This window comes from Oryctolagus cuniculus, chromosome 3, assembly GCF_964237555.1.
Source record: "Oryctolagus cuniculus chromosome 3, mOryCun1.1, whole genome shotgun sequence".
Taxonomy (NCBI): Eukaryota; Metazoa; Chordata; class Mammalia; order Lagomorpha; family Leporidae; genus Oryctolagus; species Oryctolagus cuniculus.
In genome coordinates, this window is record NC_091434.1 from 139,167,920 (window position 1) to 139,186,305 (window position 18,386).

The window sequence follows — 18,386 nt, forward strand, 5'->3', positions numbered from 1 at the left end:
GACTTGGGCCATCCTCCACTGCACTCCTGGGCCACAGCAGAGAGCTGGCCTGAAAGAGGGGCAACCGGGACAGAATCCGGCGCCCCAACCGGGACTAGAACCCGGTGTGCCGGCGCCGCAGGCAGAGGGGATGTCCCTTTCTTTCTCCAAATTAGGGAAGTTTTTTGTTATTATTTCACTAAAAAGGTCTTCTAATCCTTTCTCTCTTTCTACACCTTCAGGAACTCCTAGAACCTGTATGTTGGGTTGGTTGATAGTACCTTGTAGATTCCAACATTGTTTTTTAGTTTTCTAATTTCTTTTCCTTGTTTTTGGTTTGATTGTATTATTTCCTGTGCTTTGTCTTCTAAATCCATTATTCATTCTTTTGGTATACTGATTCGATTCTGTTGTTAAGACAGTCCACCTCATTTTTAATTTGTTCTATTGAATTCTTCACTTCCAATATTTTGTTTTGATTTTTCTTTAAAAATCTCAATTTCATGAGAAAAAATTTCTTGTCTTTAGTTCATGGACTTGCTTCAGATTACTTCTAAGTAATCTACAATCAATTTTTTGAATTCCGTTTCTGGCATTTCTTCAATCTTTTCATTTTCACATTGTAGTTTTGAAGTGTTGTTTTATTCCTTTGAGGGTGTCATGTTGTCTTCCTTATTCTTGTTTCTTGAATTGCTGCATTTATTTTTAGGCATTTGTGGAGATACTTGCTGGTTTATTTATTTGTTTTTTCTCCTGTAATGACTTTTGTCTTTGGACTATTCCTCTGTGGCTTAGTGGATTGTCTGCTCTTTCAGTGAATACCCTGAGGCATGTGCGGGTATGGCCAGGGAGCTCTGTTTGGTGTTTCAGGGTGAGGGGAGTGTCCAAGGTGACTCCCAAACTGGGCGTGGTAACTCTTATTATTTTTTTTAATCAGAGGGGAGGTTTGTTCAGTTCAGTTGCCATAATCTCAGAGCTCACCTCATTTCCTCCAAGGAGACCAGTGCCTGGCAGCTAGACCCAGAGTGTACAATATTCATCTGCCCTGGCCCAAGAACCACACCAAAGGTTCTGTACAGATCCCACAGCAATGGCCCTCATCAGGGAATCGGAGCCCTGAATGTGTGGAGCCACCACAGTGACTGCCCAAAGACCGAGCCACACCCTGTGCCCTCACATGCAGCCACAGTTTTTTCACAGTCCCAGCACACAAAGCTCCCACACTTACGAGCACCCAACCCCTTTGTTGGTTCTCCTAGCGCCTGACTGAGGCATCTCCTCTTGGCTGGTACAGCTGTTTTGTGCAGTACACCAGTGCTGGCTGGATGGGGAGAAAGAAGCATTCTACCTTTTTCCTCTAGATTGGCAGGTATACTGCACCCCATGGGGCTCCAAGCCATACTCATGTCAAGATCTTCCCGCAGCATTATCATCAGTGGCTTGGGCTGCTGCAGTCTGGTCTTACCTTACTCTCCAAAGCTGGTGTTGAGTCTCTCATCTGCTGGCGTCCTGAGTTGTGTGCATCCACACCCTCCACGTAGATCCTTGGTGTCCCTTTAATTTGTATGGAGTTTCCTCTGCCGCTTTCTCCCTAACGCTTCCCTGAGATTGCACTCTGCAAAAAAAATTTTTTTTTTAAACTATCTTCCCCTAATCTAGAGCAGTAAGCTCACTCTGTTCTGCCATCTTGTGCCTTTCGACCCTAACACTCTTAACCTGTGTCCTATGTAGTGTTTTAATATATCCCATACAGCTTTTAACGTAGGAGACCTTCTCTCAGATTATAAAATGTACTCATAATCTAAAAAGTAACAGAAATAAAAACATTTCTTCTAGTAAATGAAATTTCAGCAGCTACCTTGAAAAGTTCTAAATCAGAAACCTAATCAGCTTCTCCTTTGTCTTTCCTGCCCCATTTAGTCAGATGGCACTGTACCACATTCCAAGAGCACAACCAACCCTGTTATGGAATTGTAGCAGGAAGCAAGTTGATACTAGAAGGCTGGCCTAACGATTTTTTTTTAAAGATGTATTTATTTGGCAGAGTGACACAAAGAAAGATCTTTCATGTGCTAGTTTACTTCTCAAATGGCCACAACAGCCAGGTCTTGGTTGGGCTGAACCCAGATCCAGAAACTCCATCATGGTGTCCCACATGGGAAGTAGGGGTCCAAACATTTGAGCCATCTTCCTCTGCCTTCCCAGGTGGATAAGCACTGAGCCAGATCAGAAATGATAGTATAGCGGAGACTCTAGCATTCCAGTGTGGGATGCCAGTGTCCCAAGTTGGGGCTTAACCTGCTGTATCACAGTGTGGCCCCAAAGAAGGGGATCTTGAAATTGGGACTTCAAAAATGAGATAAAAATCTGAAATTAAGCATCTTATTTTATTTATAATAAAATTTAAGTTGTAATTGAAAAAATGTATTGATTTTTAGAGTGAGCATTGTATGTATCAAATATTGATTGTTTGTGGCATAAATTTCCACACTAAGCAGTAAATCAGCCTTATTGGGTATCTTTTAGATTACAATAATAATAATAATACCATAATGAAAAGCGTACTTGTAAATTATTTAGGGTTTCATTTTACTTCTTTAGCCTTTGATAATCAAATAAGTATTATTCTTGAGGTACTTAGTATATTATTGCCCATGTTGATTTTTCTCTTCAGTTACTAACCTTTTACTGTATACTCATCTGTCAGTGAATCTGTATGGGATTCTAACATTTCATTAGTATCCTATAGCTTTCACAGCTTTTCCATTTTCACTTTGCTGTAGATTTTCATTTTATTAAATTGTTGGGCTTTATGATGTCAGTGAGAGATTGACAAAGGGTTTTGATGAGTGAGGATAGAGGCCGAGATCCAGAGATGGGTATTTGAATGCTCATTTAATCAGTGATTATATTTGCACAATTTTGGCTTTCTATATATTCTTATTTAAATAATGCATACTAGGATAGCAAGGGCACCATCTTAGGCTACAGTGTCCTTTTGAGACATTGGTGAGTTATATCACAACCTCTCTGGATATCTCATAGCACTTGCATTTCTCCTGCCCCTCTGAGCGTCCCTTATATGTCTATCCTCATACTTGGCCTTTCATAGTAGTATCTGAGATTTGACACTGAGCCAGGAAAGACTCTGCAGGCTTTTTGCATTCCAGAGGAGTCCTGGAAAGATATTCAGTGGCCTAAGTTGGATAGACCAAGAGGGGAGGCCATAACCATGCATCTTGAGACAGTAGAGTCTGCCAACACGAGAAGTGGAGGATGGGAGGTAGTGAATTGGAAGTGACCGGAGAGATGGAATTGGGATCAGAGAGGGGCTGAAAACCCAGAGTGGTAGAGGCGAAGGTGCAGAGCAGTCCCACTGAGTGCCTGGTAACTTAGTTTTGAGAGCTGCCTTTCCCCCTGAAGAAGATTCCAGTTCTGAGGCTTGCGGGTGCATTTTCCTATTAATGGCCAGATGTCTTCTTACAGTCTCACCCTGCTGGCTGGGGTAACCCAAGAACAGGCTTGTTTTTTTGTAGTCTAAAATAGCTCCACATAAATTTAAGTCAGTAATTTTTTAAAAAAAGAAAAACTCACAAACTCCTTATGCTTATATACCCTCAATAAAATCAAATCTGTGGATGATCCTTTCAAAAACTTGATGAGTGAAAGTTTTGTTAAATTTGCCAGAATAACAACCATGGTAACAAGGATATAGGTCTAAGAACTTAGGTAACACTATGTCATTTTTAATTTTTGTATCACAAAATTCAGGGTCCTTTTTTTTGGACAGTAATTAATGTAAATGATTTGGGAGGATGTCATGTTTGTGGCGTCCCTGTGTCTTATGCTGCCATCACTTACATGTGGGGTTTCAGGTGGATTTAGGGGTGCTGGTTTTTATAAGGATTTTTGCCTCTCTGATGCACCTCTTTTGTTGGACTGCATTCTAACAGTGGTCATTAATAACTTGCTGCTATTGGTCATTGTGTTTGGGGATTGGCTCAGCTCTGAACTCATGGCCTTTCAATTCCTGAAGTCCTAACTGTTACTGTGTTAAGAGTAGAAAATGAAATATTAGACAGGAGACGATTAACTCTTCAAAGGGTTAAAGTACTCATCTTCATAAGGAATTTGAGTATCTTTATTTAAAGGTATTTTAAAAGATTTATTTATTATTTGAAAGGCAGAGAAGAAGAGAGGATGAGAGATATCTCCATTCTCTGGTTCACTTGCTGATTGGCCATAATGACTGGTGCTGAGCTAGGCTAAAGCCAGGAGCCAGGAACTCCATCCTGGTCTCCCACATAGGTGGTGAGTGGCCCAAGTAGTGGAGCCATCCCCTGATGCCTCCCAGGCACACAAGCAGGAAGTTGAATGGGAAGTGTGTGGGGAGCAACTCGGACTAGACTAAGTTACTGGAATTGAGACTTATTCTATGCATCTGCTCTCCCACAATATGGCGCTGGGAGAGAAGAAAACAGCTTCTGCACAGCTGCCTCCAGTTCAGCCAATAAACAGCAGGACCTGCTCCTGATTGGAGGAGAGCAGCGTACTCGGCGTGTGGGCAGCCGAGTTGGGATTGGCGGAGGAGGACTATAAAGGAGGAGAGAGAGAACATGCACCAGGAACATCTAAGGGGAACACCTGTGCAGCCCCCGAGAGAGCCGGCCGGCGGTGTGCCGCTCCCCTGCGGAAGTGGGGAATGTGGCCAGGGGGAACTGCCCTTCCACGGAGGTGGAAGGGACAGTAGCCAACCCGGGAAGAACCAGCAGCAAACCCGGGGAGGGCCGAGCAGACAGAAGAACAGCGCAGGGTTCTGTGTCGTTCCTCCATGAAGAGGGGGAGCGACAAAGTGGAGCAGTTGGGACTCGATATGGTGCTCTGAACTGGATGCTGGCATTGCAAGTGATGGCTTAACTCACTGCACCACGATGTCAGCCCCACATTTGAGTGTCTTTTTAAGTGTCATTAAAAATGAGAATAAAAGATTATCATGAGGAAAGTCTTGCATGTTGGCTATCTCAGTTAATGGATTTTTTTTTTTTTTGGTGTCGAGTAAGAAGAATATGATACCATAAACTAAGTAGTTGCTTTAAGAAAGCGCTTTTTTTTTTTTTTTTTTTTTTTTTTTGACAGGTAGAGTGGACAGTGAGAGAGAGAGAGAAAGGTTTTCCTTTTTCCGTTCAGCCCCCAGTGGCTGCTAAGGCCGGCACACTGCCGCTAGCACATCGCGCTGATCCGAAGCCAGGAGCCAGGTGCTTCTCCTGGCCTCCCATGTGGGTGCAGGGTCCAAGCACTTGGGCCATCCTCCACTGTACTCCCGGGCCACAGCAGAGAGCTGGACTGGAAGGGGAGCAACCGGGACAGAATCTGGCGCCCCGACCAGGACTAGAACCTGGTGTGCCAGCGCCACAGGCACAGGATTAGCCTATTGAGCCGCGGCGCTGGCCTTAAGAAAGCTTTAAGATCCTGATCTCTCTCTCTCTCTCTGGATCTCTGGATCTCTCTATCTCTTACGCTCTCCTTCTCCCTCTTTTCCTTCTTCGCCCCTTCCCTCCAGTCTGTTGGGTTTCTCCCAATAAACTCTTTGCCTTTAAAAAAAAAAAAAAGCTTTAAGAAAACTGATAAGTAGTGATTTTAATTGATTTAGGATAGGAGAAAATAGAATTTTAAAAGAAGGCAGAAGGGGCCAGCACTGTGGAGTAGTGGGCTAAATTTCCCTCTGCTTTGCCAGCATCCCATGTGGGCGCTGGTTTGAGTCCAGGCTGCTCCTCTTCCGATCCAGCAGTAGAAGATGGCCGAAGTGCTTGGACCTCTGCACCTGCTTGAGAGACCTGGAAGAGGCTCCTGTTTCCTGGCTTTGAATCGGCTCAGCTCAGCTGTTGGGGTCATTTGGGGAGTGAACCAGCAGACTTCTCTCTCTCTGCCTCTGCCTCTCTGGCTCTGCTTTTCACATAAATAAGTAAATCTTTAAAAAAAAAAAAAAAAAGAAAGAAAGTAGGGCTTTAAAAAAAAAAAAGGCAGCGGCTGAAATGTCCTGCTTGGGTTGCTGGAGTCCTTGGAAAGCTACCTCTGTGGATCTCAGAGACAGAAGTCTTGGGGATGGTAATGGATGTGATTGCCTACTGTAATCATTTTCCCTCAGATTTTTCTTTTGTTGATTCATGTGATTCAGCTATGAGATGATCTCTAAGACCCTTCTGGATCTGAAATTCTGTGGATTTTTGATTGTTTAATTCTGTCTGGAAATATACATATAAGAACAAGGGAACTAACTTACTTAGACTGCAACTTTAATGCTAATTAAATGGACTTGAACACCTAGGAAGACTGACATACTCAACAAATAAGTGTCTGGGGTATGCCAAGTTATCTGTGAATTGAACTGAAAATTCGGGTTCTTCTCCTTAAGGAAGCCATGGTCTCAGAGTCAAACAAGTAATTTTTGTATTTGAATAATTGAGCACTGCAAATGTCTACAGTCTATGGAGACGCAGGGAGCTGAACTTAATTTTCTTTGGGAAGATGTCCAGGAATATGTAACAATTTGAGCTTGAGATAGAAGAGTAGTAAGTTGGGTGTGCAAGAGAGACAAATGGGACTGTGCAGTCCAGGGAGAGGAATGTGTATAAGGAAAGACTTGGTGGTATGAGAAAGCATGGTGGGTTTGGGGAACCACATAGAATAGTGGTTATCATGAGGAAAGTCTTGCATGTTGGCTATCTCAGTTAATGGATTTTTTTTTTTTTTTTTTTTTTTTGGTGTCGAGTAAGAAGAATATGATACCACATCTAGAGCACATGCTATCAAGAAGGGAGAATGGTAGGACTGATATCCCAAGTCAGGAACTCTGGAGTCTCTGAAAAAATTGTGACTTGGAAGTGCGGTGATGCTGATATTCACTGAGATAAAAGACTATAAAATGCGTCACTAGATTGAGAAGTTGGTGCATTCAGTTTCAGACACTGCATTCAAAGCATACGTGGACTGTCTGGGTGAGAATGTCTAGTGGGAGTTGGAAGATAAATGTTTCTGGGTTGCAGGAGAGAGTTTTGGGCTGGAAATTCAAGATATAGTCACCATGTGAGACTGAGTAATTCTTGGTATCAAGGTTGTGGATGGAAGGGTCAGTGAGTAAAAAGGGTCCTGAAGTTATGGCCAGCTTTTAAGAGCCAGGTGGAGATCATCATTCCTACTGGACCCAGAGTTCAGAGGAAAATCATATAAACATAAAAGCCTTAAAAAATTAACCCAGAACTTATGTCTTGTTATTTAGAAATTACAAACAAAATTATGCGATGAGTGTTTGGTATAGCAGTTGATGTCACTTGGCAGAATGCCTGTTTCGAGTTCCAGTCTGGCTTCCTGCTAATGCACACCTTGGGAAGCATGAGGCAGTGGCCCAAGTAGTTGGGTCTCTGCCATCCACAAAGGAGATTCAGAATGGAGTTGCTGCCTCCTGGCTTTGGCCTGGCTCAGATCTGGCTATTGTGCACATTGGAAGAGTGAACCAGTGGATGAAAGGTCTCTGAATGCTTCTATCTGTTTCTGTCTCTGCCTTTCAAGTAAATATAATTAAATATAAACAAGAGTAATTATGAATAAAACTTCAATTTACCATAATTAAAAAGATATTTATGGGGCTGGTGCTGTTGGTGCAGCGGGTTAAAGCACTGGCCTGAAGTGCCGGCATCCCACATGGGTGCCGATTCGAGTCCCAGCTGCTCCTCTTCCGGTCCAGCTCTCTGCTATGGCCTGGAATAGCAGTGGAGGATGGCCCAAGTCCTTGGGCCCCTGCACCCATGTGGGAGACCCAGAAAAAACTCCTGGCTCCCGGCTTCAGATCGACGCAGCTCTGGCCATTGCAGCCATCTGGGGAGTGAACCAGCGGATGGTAGACCTCTCTCTGTGTCTCTACCTCTCTCTATAATTCTTTCAAATAAATAAAATGAATCTTTGAATATATATATATTCAGACTACACAGGAACCACTTGCTTAATTTTTGTATGAAGTAAATATGGTCGTTAGGTATGAATAGAAATGGGATCTTGAGAGCATTGGTAAAAGATTAAAGATGGAGAAATATCAGAGGAGTGATCAGTGGACTGTCAAGCATTTTTTGAGCATAAGTACAGCAGTATGGAGGACAAATTTCATAGGAAATAATGATGAAAATTGTGGGGAAACTATTCTTCTTTTAAAAAGATTTTTTTGTTTGGAAGGCAGAGACACAGAGAGAGGAATGTTCCATTTGCTGGTTCACTCCCCAAATGGCCAGAAGAGCCAGGGCTGGGTGAAGCTGAAGCCAGAGCCAGGACCTCCATCCTGGTCTACGATCTTCTGCTGCCTTGCATTGGAAGGAAGCTGGACAAACAGAGCAGCCAGGACTTGAACTGGCACTCTCATGTGGGGTGCTGTTGCAAGCAGCGGCTTAACAACACTGACCCCACAGGGAAACTATTAGATAATTAGTTTGATGGACCTTTATTTTTGCACTCATTGGCTTAAATGCTTAATTCAGTGAGTGATTAAATTAATATGTAATTAAGAGACTGAGACTGCTGCTTTGGAAGTACAAAGGAATGGGTAAACAGAGTCGGTTTAGAATTGTTGGTGTAGGGTATAAGGTTTTAGAATGTGACTTTAAAAAGCAGATATAGGTCTCTCTGTTCATAAACCAAAGTAAAATTCTGGGAGGGTCTATCATTTACATACAGCATATTAGAGCAAACTGGGATGAAGATTTTAAAAGAATGTTGATGTGGGAAAAACCAAAATTTAATAGGAAGAGCAGAATTTTAAAGGAAAAGATGGCTGACATATTTGCAAAAAAGTAAAGTGTAGGGTCTTAGATCCTACCCTGGAAGTAACTGAATACACTTGGAAAATAGCTGTTTGGGGCAAAGCATGTGCAGTGTAAGAGTGTGTTCTAATTGTGGGCATGTGAGTGGGAGACTTCTGGGATAGAGAGGTTCAAGAGGAGGCCAAGGTGCATAACCAGGGGTTTAAGAAGTTGGTTGATTTGAATGTCCGAGTCCCCAGGATTGTGGTAGGTGTTGTGGCATGGAAGTCGGTGACTGTGGCAGGTAACCAGAACCATGGGTGAGCACCAGGCAGGAGCAACAGATGGAATGCATAAGGCTCAGAGGTTGCAATGGTGACAGAATGTTTACAAGGTGGGTGTTAACTTCATTAGAGCTTGGGATTTTTCATTTTAACTGACTGATTTTATATAGATAAACTGAAGTATGAACTTTTGGTCTTTTTGATTTAAATGTGGCCGTGTTGAAGAAGACAGGTTCAAATGTAATCTCATTTCTGAAGCAGCTGGTTGATAGGCTTGAGAAAGTTCTCTAGAAAGAGGTATGAGGTAGATTAACACTGTGGTGATAAAAAAAAAAAATTACTGTGGTGATGTTGAAGTTGATAGTTTGAGGTGAGTTTAAACTATGGAAACGAGATTTAAAATCAGATGGACATGGCTTACATTTCACTAACTCACTCAGTAAATATTTATTGAGGGAGTACAGTTCTTTGCTAGGCATTATATAGCAACAGGCAGGAGGGCTTAGCACATGCCAAGCACAATTCTTGATTTTTCATGGATTATTTCGTTAAATCCTAATAACAGTCTTTCAAATTGAAATTATTATCCCCATTTTATAGGAGAGGAAGACTGAGGCTATGGGGATGACTCCAAGGTCATACAATTATTGAAAATATGGAAGAACCTATTTCTGTATTCAAAGCAGAGTCTGAGCTATTGAACGCTGACTCTGTTTAAAACTGGCAGTGGTTGGGGCATGGCTGAGTGTTTTTGGACACTGAGTGTTTTTGGACACCTGTAATCCACTAAGAATCCTAAATTAAGTTTCCTCTTTATCATCGTTTTGGTGGAACCACTGTGGTCTGTGCTCTTCCCCGAGTCAGGCAGTTTGGCTATAGCCTGTGATACATTCTGTTCTTTCCATCATACATTCACTTTCTGCTATTTTGATAATGCCCCTGAGATGAAATGGTAAGCCTAAACAAGTTGGAAAAACCCTTATTTTAGCACACAGGTCCATTGCATATTTTGCAACTATAACTTGATCTTCTTTTTCTTTAAATCTTTTCATATTCTACTTTGACATCTTTAGTCAACATTTTTAAAAATAAAAATTTATTCCTCCCCTCCTGCCCTGAAAAGCTGTCAAGATCTGCTTTGAAATACTGAGACTGTTATTGGCATTTCAGTGATACTAGTTTTTGTTTTGTTTTGTTTTTTTATTTTTTGGTATGTAAACTTTTTATAATGAAAGTAGATTTTAATTTTAAGATCAGTTGGAAATACTTTTCAGGAATAGGAAAATAGCCTTACACATAAAATAATAGGATCGTGTCCATTTTGTTCACTTGGTATGCTTTAGGTTGGTCAGTATTTTAAAGGGAATCTTTTAGATTTTTTTCCCTGTCTTTCTCCTCCCCTTCTTATTTTCACACTTCCTTCCCTTTTAGTCTGATATCTCCTTTCCAAATCAATATTGGCAATTATTTTTCAATTAAATTGAACTGGTGCTCACATTTCTGTTGTGGCTGGGCATTGTCAGTCCTTTCCTAAAAGGACAAGTATATTATCTCTGCTTGGTAACTGGGTGTTGCTATTCACTTGTACCGTACTGCGAAGGAGGAGGGGAAATTCAGGTACAAAACAAAAAGTCTTTCTCTAAGGGAGTTGGAGACTAGGTAGTAAATATAGCTTTAAAGATAATTGAGAAAATAGAACAAAGGTTAACAAATTTTAATCTGTATATCGGGGTGCTGGTTTAATATTTCATTCTTAAGTGACAAAAATGATTCACTGAGCCATATTTTTTGGACTGGAGAAATAGAAGCAGCCCAGGGTTGTATATCTGTTCATCACAGCCTGTAATATTATTCCCCAGGCTTTTTAAATTATCTACTGTGTTCATTTCTGACGTTAGCATTTCTTGTCTGGATTTTGATTTGCTGAATTTAAAATCTTGCTGTAGAGCCATGCTAGTTCTACCTTAACAGAGAAAACACCCCCTCTGCTTTAAAGAAATGGTACTTCCTGCTTTCATAAACAGTCATGTGCATAGTTTAGCAAGGCCCGATGCCTCTGGAGCCTTTTCCCTTTATAGCACCATTGAATCCCGGTCCTAACAGAAGTACTGTGAATCTTGTGGCCTCATTCTGAACAAAAGGGATTAGAGAAGAAAAATCTCTTGATATAAGGCTTGGAAGCCAGAGCAGGCAATCTTGGTTGTGAATATTTTCTGATTTTTCCAGAAATCAAGCAGAAGATTGAGCTGCTGATGTCAGTTAACTCTGAGAAGTCGTCCTCTTCAGAAAGGTACAGCTACATCTCTTGCATGAACAATTAATGGTGTAGCATTGCTAAGAAACAAACCAGGACATATTTTTTTTTTCTTGTCAAGTTTGCTATATAACGTATTGTACTGCATGCTGGTATTGTGCTGTATTGAAGATGTATTTGGGCAAGCTGTTCTGCTTTTGCGAAGGGTAATTGATTTTTTTTTTTTTTAAATTAGTGAAGCCTGATCAGCTGCAGCATGCACACCATAACACAGCCTACCGCTGGCTCCTGTGTGACAGCTGTGGAGGGCTTTTAAAGACCAACAAGCAAACAAAAATCTTGCTTTCTGTAAGAAAGACTACTGTTAGATTTTCCATTTTTTGAGGTTGCTGCTACACAGTAAATAACCAAGGTTATTTGTAAGGCTCAGGTTAAAAATACTTGATATTTGGTTGTGATAAATATTTTCTTATGTGGAAAAGGAGTGCCATTTGTAAATAGCTTAGGAATTGCAAACCCACAGATTAGTCACATTCTGAAAGAGAGATATGATGCTTCTTCAAGTCTGTGCTAGGAAATGGAACAGTCACTGCATGCAGTAATGGTTCATGCCTGCAGGTAAGGACAAAATGACTCAGAAGTATTTTTAAAGCAATTATTTTATCTGTCAATCATGTGATTTTACCTGTAAAGAGATAATTCGTCAGAATGACTATTTTGTCTTAAAAACACAATTAAGATATTTTTGTCTAAAGAAAGAAATGAGGCTGTAGTTGCCTATTTTGATATACAAACACTGTGTTCACTTCTGTTTATCAAAATTGTGTATACTACATAATGTTTTAAATTGAGGTTCTCAGGCATAGTTTATGCTTATCTTTCTCTTGGGGACCTAAACAGTTTATACTTAATATTTTATATTTAAAGTATGTTGATTTTTCTAGGATTAGTTTTCAGGGTTATCTTTTTATGTTTGTAGGTATAATATTTAAGAAAATATTATGGGGAGGTAACTTGGTAGTTAAGGAATCGTACACTGAAAACACTGAGAAAAAAATGGTGATGAACCTGCCCTGGTAGAATGGATTTATTTAAAGTACACTAGTCTATGCAGGACACAATCTGATGTCAAAATGATCATATATATCAATGTATTTAGTATACTCAGGTGAAAAGCTTCTGGGTATAACTTAGGGCATTATAATTAAAGATGATGTTACTGCTTTCGTTAGAGATAGAAAATAGAAAGATGTAGGACCGCTTGTGTTTGTTTTTATGTGGTGTTCAACTTCTAGTTTGTGGCTAGCTGTCTGGTTTTAAGCATTCTGTTTGCAAGATGAAAAGCAGTCTGGAGCCTTGGGAATGTTCTGCCAGTGAAATGGTGGTGCTAGGAAGGGAAAGGGTGGTGGTGAGAACAGCCAGCAGCCCAGGTGCCAACTGTAATGTTGGAGTTTGAAGATGACAGTTGTAATTAAGGCTAGCTGCTGCTGCTAACCTTTTTTCCTTTTTTTTTTTTTTTTTGGTATCATGAATTCTTTATTGACAAATTGAGAGTAGAACAGTGGGTGAGTATTACTGAGAGACAAAGAATGGATAAAGTTTTTCTGGCTTAAATACATTCTCTAAAGGAAAAGATTCTAAAATAGTTTATTATCTAGGTTCTTGGGTTTCTCTGAAGGAAAGGGAGGGATGCATATGGTCATGATCTGAAAGATTAGAAAACGGCCACTGTGCTTAAGGTAACTTTATTCATAGTGATACCAGACCTTGCCTTATCAGTTTTAGAGATACATTTGGCAGTTGTGATATTGCTGGCTTAATGGAGATAACTGTACCTTATGGCTCAGCACAACACTGTGGAAATGTGGTTGTTTCATTAATGTAAACATGTTAAAAATAGAAAATATTATTTTTTCCTCTTTTAATTAAAAGTCATGTAATAATGAGTAGTCAGATCATTTATCTTTTTGTTGGGAAGGAATTGAAAATAAAAATCTGAAGTCAAAAAAACAAAAGTCATGTCTTGGTAATGCTATATTCTGCCCAGGAATCCAATACTTTTAGTATCATGTTGTATTACCATCACATTCTTCAGTTCTTGTTCACCAGTTACCTACATTTGAAAAGTCCTTGGTTTGACATTTAAAAATTTTAAGTTAGAGTTAGTGGTTTAAGCATGGTGGCATAAGTCTTAAAAGATATTTGTAATTTACATCCAGTCAATGTTCCAGTATATGTGTTGGTAGAAAGTATAAAGAAACCTGGCTTTTTTCTTTGAAGATGGGAGAAGCTACTTGATTGCACAAAGCCAAAAGTTGTCATTAACACAAACAGATTTTGTTTCTGGAATATAAAAAAAAAAAAAGAAAAAGAAAAAATAAACCTAATTTAATTATGTAGCCTCTTAAAATCCCTTCACTGAAAAAGAAAAATGTGATTTGAGGTAGATTTATAGTGGAATTTTGAGGCTTGCGGGTTAAATTAGAAAATACATTAGCAAAGAAAAAAGAAACAGAAAATGTTATCCTAACATCTCAATACCACTCAAAATTCAGAATTATGTTTTTAGGTTTTAATAGAACAGGGAGGTCCATCAAATGCCATTTCATAGGAGAGGTATGGGGGTCCTTATTATGTTCTATTCTAAATAGACTCAGGACTCAAACTCATGCAATATAACAAAAAGTCATAGTTTATGTTGTTGTGGTTTTGTGTTTTGGAGAGAGAAAAACTTAAATTTACTCATTTTAAAAGTGAAGGGCAAAGATATTGTTGAATGAATTTTTAAAAATGATGCCTGATAGGGCCGGCGCCGCGCCAGCACACTGGGTTCTAGTCCCGGTCGGGGCGCCGGATTCTGTTCCGGTTGCCCCTCTTCCAGGCCAGCTCTCTGCTGTGGCCTGGGAGTGCAGTGGAGGATGGCCCAAGTGCTTGGGCCCTGCACCCGTGTGGGAGACCAGGAGAAGCACCTGGCTCCTGCCTTCGGAGAGGTGCGTGTGGGCCGCAGCGCGGCAGCCATTGGAGGGTGAACCAACGGCAAAGGAAGACCTTTCTCTCTGTCTCTTTCACTGTCCACTCTGCCTGTCAAAAAATAAAAAAATTAAAAAAAAAAATGATGCCTGATAATGAATAAAAACAAATTGTGGGAGGCCAGGCATTGGTGTACAGTGGGTTAAGCTGCCCCTGCAACACTTGTATCCCTTAAGGTTGCCAGTTTGAGTCCCGGCTGCTGCACTTCTGATTCAGCTCCCTGCCAATGCACGTGCTGAAGCAGCAGCAGATGGCCCAAGTCTTTGCCCCGCACCCATGTGGGAGACTTGGATGGAGTTCCTGGCTCCTGGATTTGGCGTGGCCCAGCCCTGGCTGTTGGGGAGTGAACCAAATGTGATGGAATATTTCCCTCTTTGCCATCCCCTCCCCCCAGTAACTCTGCCTTTCAAACAAACAAACAAATCTTTAGAAACAACAATAAATGATGTGTATAGCTAGTTAAGGGGAAGGCATCTAAAATCTCCTGCTTTGGAGATTTTAGAAGTAAATCCTGCAAACATTTTCTTTTTAAATTGAGTGTATTTGGAATGAATGCCTGTCCTAAACACATTAGAGGTGGTGCTAGACAGTTTTATTTTCTTATCTGCTCCCATTTAATGAGATTTTCAGAGCCCCCCCCCCCCCCCCCCCCCCGTCTTCATATTGAACTTGAGAAACAGAATGACAGAGACAAAGAAAGATATTTGTCCTCTGGTTCCATGGTTCCATTCGCCAAATGCCTGTAACTGCTGGGATCAGAGCCAATGGCTTGGAATGCAGTTCTGCTCTCTCCCATATGGGAGATACGAACATTAGTTGCTTGAGCCCTCACTGCTACCTCCCGAGGTCTGCATTAGCAAGATGCTGGAGTCAGCAGCCCTAGCCAGGACTGGAACCCAGGCACTCCATTGTTGAACTTGGGCATCTAAACAGTTCAGGTACCACTTCTAAGTCATTTATGGGGAGACATGAAGGGAGAAAAAGTGGGATGTGTGTGTGTGCATGTGTATTTTAAAAGAACTGCTCTTGGGAAGACTGGCAGATCATACCAGAAATACCCCAAGGGTGCAAGTTTTTGTCAGTTATATTGCTGCTTCTGCAGTGAACTTTTCTAACAGAAGTATATGGCTTAAAGCGTAAGCCCAGAGTGCTCAAAGCTGTGAATTCCAACCCATTCAGACCAAACCCTGAGAGGGCTGCTGAGTTTGTGAAGGGAATCTGAGAAGCTGAGAGTCTACATTTATTTGTCCTCAGCATCGCCTACACCTGCTATTGTTAAGTATAAAATGGATGTTGTTGTAATTAGTAAAGTTCACAATCAATTAAAAGTTAATAACTAAGCAGTGCTACATAGGTTTGGTTTTTCTCAGGAAACAGATACTAAAGGCCAATTTTCTTTGTGTTTTTAACTTTTTTTTTTTTTACTGTTAAAAATGAGTTCTTAGACTTGTACTAGTGCAGAGAAGAAGTATTCTAGCCTGATGCTTTAGCATCCCAGAAAGCTGGCAAATACCGAATCCCCACATTGCTGGCTACCTTGTTTTGGAGAAGAGCAAGTACCATAATGCTACTGTGCTGTGGCCTATGTTTCACTAGTGCTGAATAAACAGGACAGGTGAGATGTAGTGGAGCCTGCTTATTGTTCCTCCCCTAGTATAACCATGTTTCAGGTACTTGAAGAACCCGTGCCATTTGTGTGTGTGTGAATTTTAATTCTGTCCCTTAATTTGGAAACTCTTTTAAGTGAAGAGAAAGAGGGCAGATGATAATGATGAGTGGATGTGGAAAGCAAAAAGAGAAACCTGGAAGAAAAAGGAAACTGGCACGGGGGGGGGGGGAGGGGAGGATTAAAAATTAAGGAATGTACCAGCAATAGGTCTATTAAACCCAGCTTTTTGATAATTAAAAAAAAAACCCACGTGTGTGTGTGTGTTTGTGTGTGTGTGTGTGTTTTACCTTAAGAAATCTTTGCCAAACCCAAGGTCACTTAAGACTTTCTCTTAGATTTAGAAGCTTTAGGGTCTTCATAGTGAAGAAGTGGTTCATTTTGGGTTTTAGAATTAAGATAAGGACTAAATGCTTTTCTTTCAAATGGCTGTTCATTTGTGTCTGATTTCAAACACTGTAAATGGAGACTCTCTGTGTAGGCTTCCGGCCTGTCTTCTCCCGACATTGTGTAAGATTCACCCATGTTGTATGTAGCTGTAAATTGAGTCTCGTTGCTGTATGGTAGTCACTACATGATTGTACCTCAGTCTGTTAATCCAGTCTATAGAGGGCATTCTGGGTGTTTGCTGCTGCTGGCTGTTGAGAGTGGTGCTGCAGTGCACACTTGCATGCTTGTCTTTTGGGAAAGGAACCTGTGCATGCATCTCTGTTGAGTATGTTTGTAGGAGTGCACTCACTGGGTTTTAATGGCTGTACCGCCTTTCCAAAGCCTGCCAGCTCTGTGCAGCTTCTTGCCAACTTGGTACCGTGTCTTTTTCTCCCTTCCCTTTCCTCTCTTTCCCTTCTGTCCTTCTTTCTCCTTGTTAGCATTCTGGTGGGTGTGCCAATGTCACCCAGAGTTGGAGCCATTTGAGGATTAGCAGCTGACAGGGCCCTCTGTCTGAGTACTGACTTCCAGGAAGGAGGTCAGTATGAGAAGACCAGGGCAGAAGGGAACACTAGGTGCAGTGATCTGAGGCTCTGCTTTCCCATGGGCTCATTCTCATCTTTTGTTCAGGTCCTGGAGACCATAGGTGTTAACACTGGTTTTCTGACTCGGTTTCTGTAGCAGAAATTTTCCTCAGTTGACGTAAAACAGAAGGAGCAGTTCGATTTGGGAGCTCAGGGAAGTAAATCGGAGAGCCCCAGTGATTGTTACCTGCCCTTAACCCTGGAACCCCCCTCTGCCAAACTCCAGTCCACTTCACTTTAAAGCCCTCAGGGTAGGTTGACCACCTTAGGGCTGACCAAGAATTCATGGTATTTTAGAAGAATTAAACTTTAGGCCATTTCTTTTTTTTTTTTTTTTTTTTTTTCTTCTTTGACAGGCAGAGTGGACAGTGAAAGAGACAGAAAGGTCTTCCTTTTGCCGTTGGTTCACCCTCCAATGGCCGCCGTGGCCGGTGCACTGCGCTGATCCGAAGGCAGGAGCCAGGTGCTCCTCCTGGTCTCCCATGGGGTGCAGGGCCCAAGCACGTGGGCCATCCTCCACTGCACTCCCGGGCCACAGCAGAGAGCTGGCCTGGAAGAGGGGCGACTGGGACAGAATCCGGTGCCCCGACCGGGACTAGAACCCGTTGTGCCGGCGCCGCAAGGTGGAGGATTAGCCTATTGAGCCGTGGCGCCGGCCCTAGGCCATTTCTAGTGCTTAAAATATCCATATCGTCTACTTTAGAAGTGTAGTGTTATCATTTACTTTCTGGTAAAAAAAAAAAAAAAAAAGACTTTTCTGAGCTGCCATTATTTCTTTGGTCTAGATGTTACCAACTTAAGCTTTGATCCTATTTTCTTCTGCTTCCCTGGCTGGTGGGTTGCTCACATCACAGTTCAGAACACAGATCTGATCAGGTGGTCACTCCCTTTTTAAAACCCATCCACTGTCTGCCGTTGTGCTCTGGATGAAGGTGAGCTCCACATCTGGGTCGTCGAGCACCTCCGCTCTCCAGTCCTCACCTCCCTTCTCAGCTGAGTCCAACTCCTGTCTCTGTTTGGTCATCTCATCGTGGCCTTGCTGTTCTGCTATTCCCATCCCTCTCATTTCATGGAAGCCCTGTGTGGGTCAGATTACACCTATTATAAGCCCTCACAGGATCAAGTACATCCCCTTTGTAGCATTTGTCACAGCTGCTGTTTGACATTTGTTCTGCTTACTGGTTTACTTGTTGTTAACCCCATCTTATGATCTAATACATATAAATGTGCTTTTATCACAAAAGGATGACAAAATACTGTCATTGACAATTTACAAATTATGAACTTTGTGGAAAGATTTTTGGTAAAAGGAGTCTTCTGTTTCTGTGATCCTGGCATAGTTAATTTATATTAACATGTCAAATTTAGAAATTCTAG

The 18,386-nt window shown here is 41.5% G+C and overlaps 1 protein-coding gene across 26 annotated transcripts in view; it reads left to right on the forward strand.

The window, feature by feature from the left end:
• SRPK2 (SRSF protein kinase 2) overlaps positions 1–18,386 on the forward strand; it is a 289,404-nt gene that overhangs the window by 113,859 nt on the left and 157,159 nt on the right. For 13 of the 26 annotated variants that reach the window (XM_051849720.2, XM_051849719.2, XM_051849698.2 and 10 more), the window contains one exon: positions 11,273–11,336. The exons of 8 other annotated variants lie outside the window; for them this stretch is intronic. In XM_051849720.2, coding sequence (XP_051705680.1) covers positions 11,299–11,336 — 38 coding nt within the window. In that variant the 5' untranslated portion in view covers positions 11,273–11,298. Of the gene's footprint in view, positions 1–11,070; positions 11,337–11,535; positions 11,919–18,386 lie in introns of those variants that run through there. 5 more of the 26 variants (XM_070071175.1, XM_070071181.1, XM_070071179.1 and 2 more) reach the window with 4 other exon arrangements.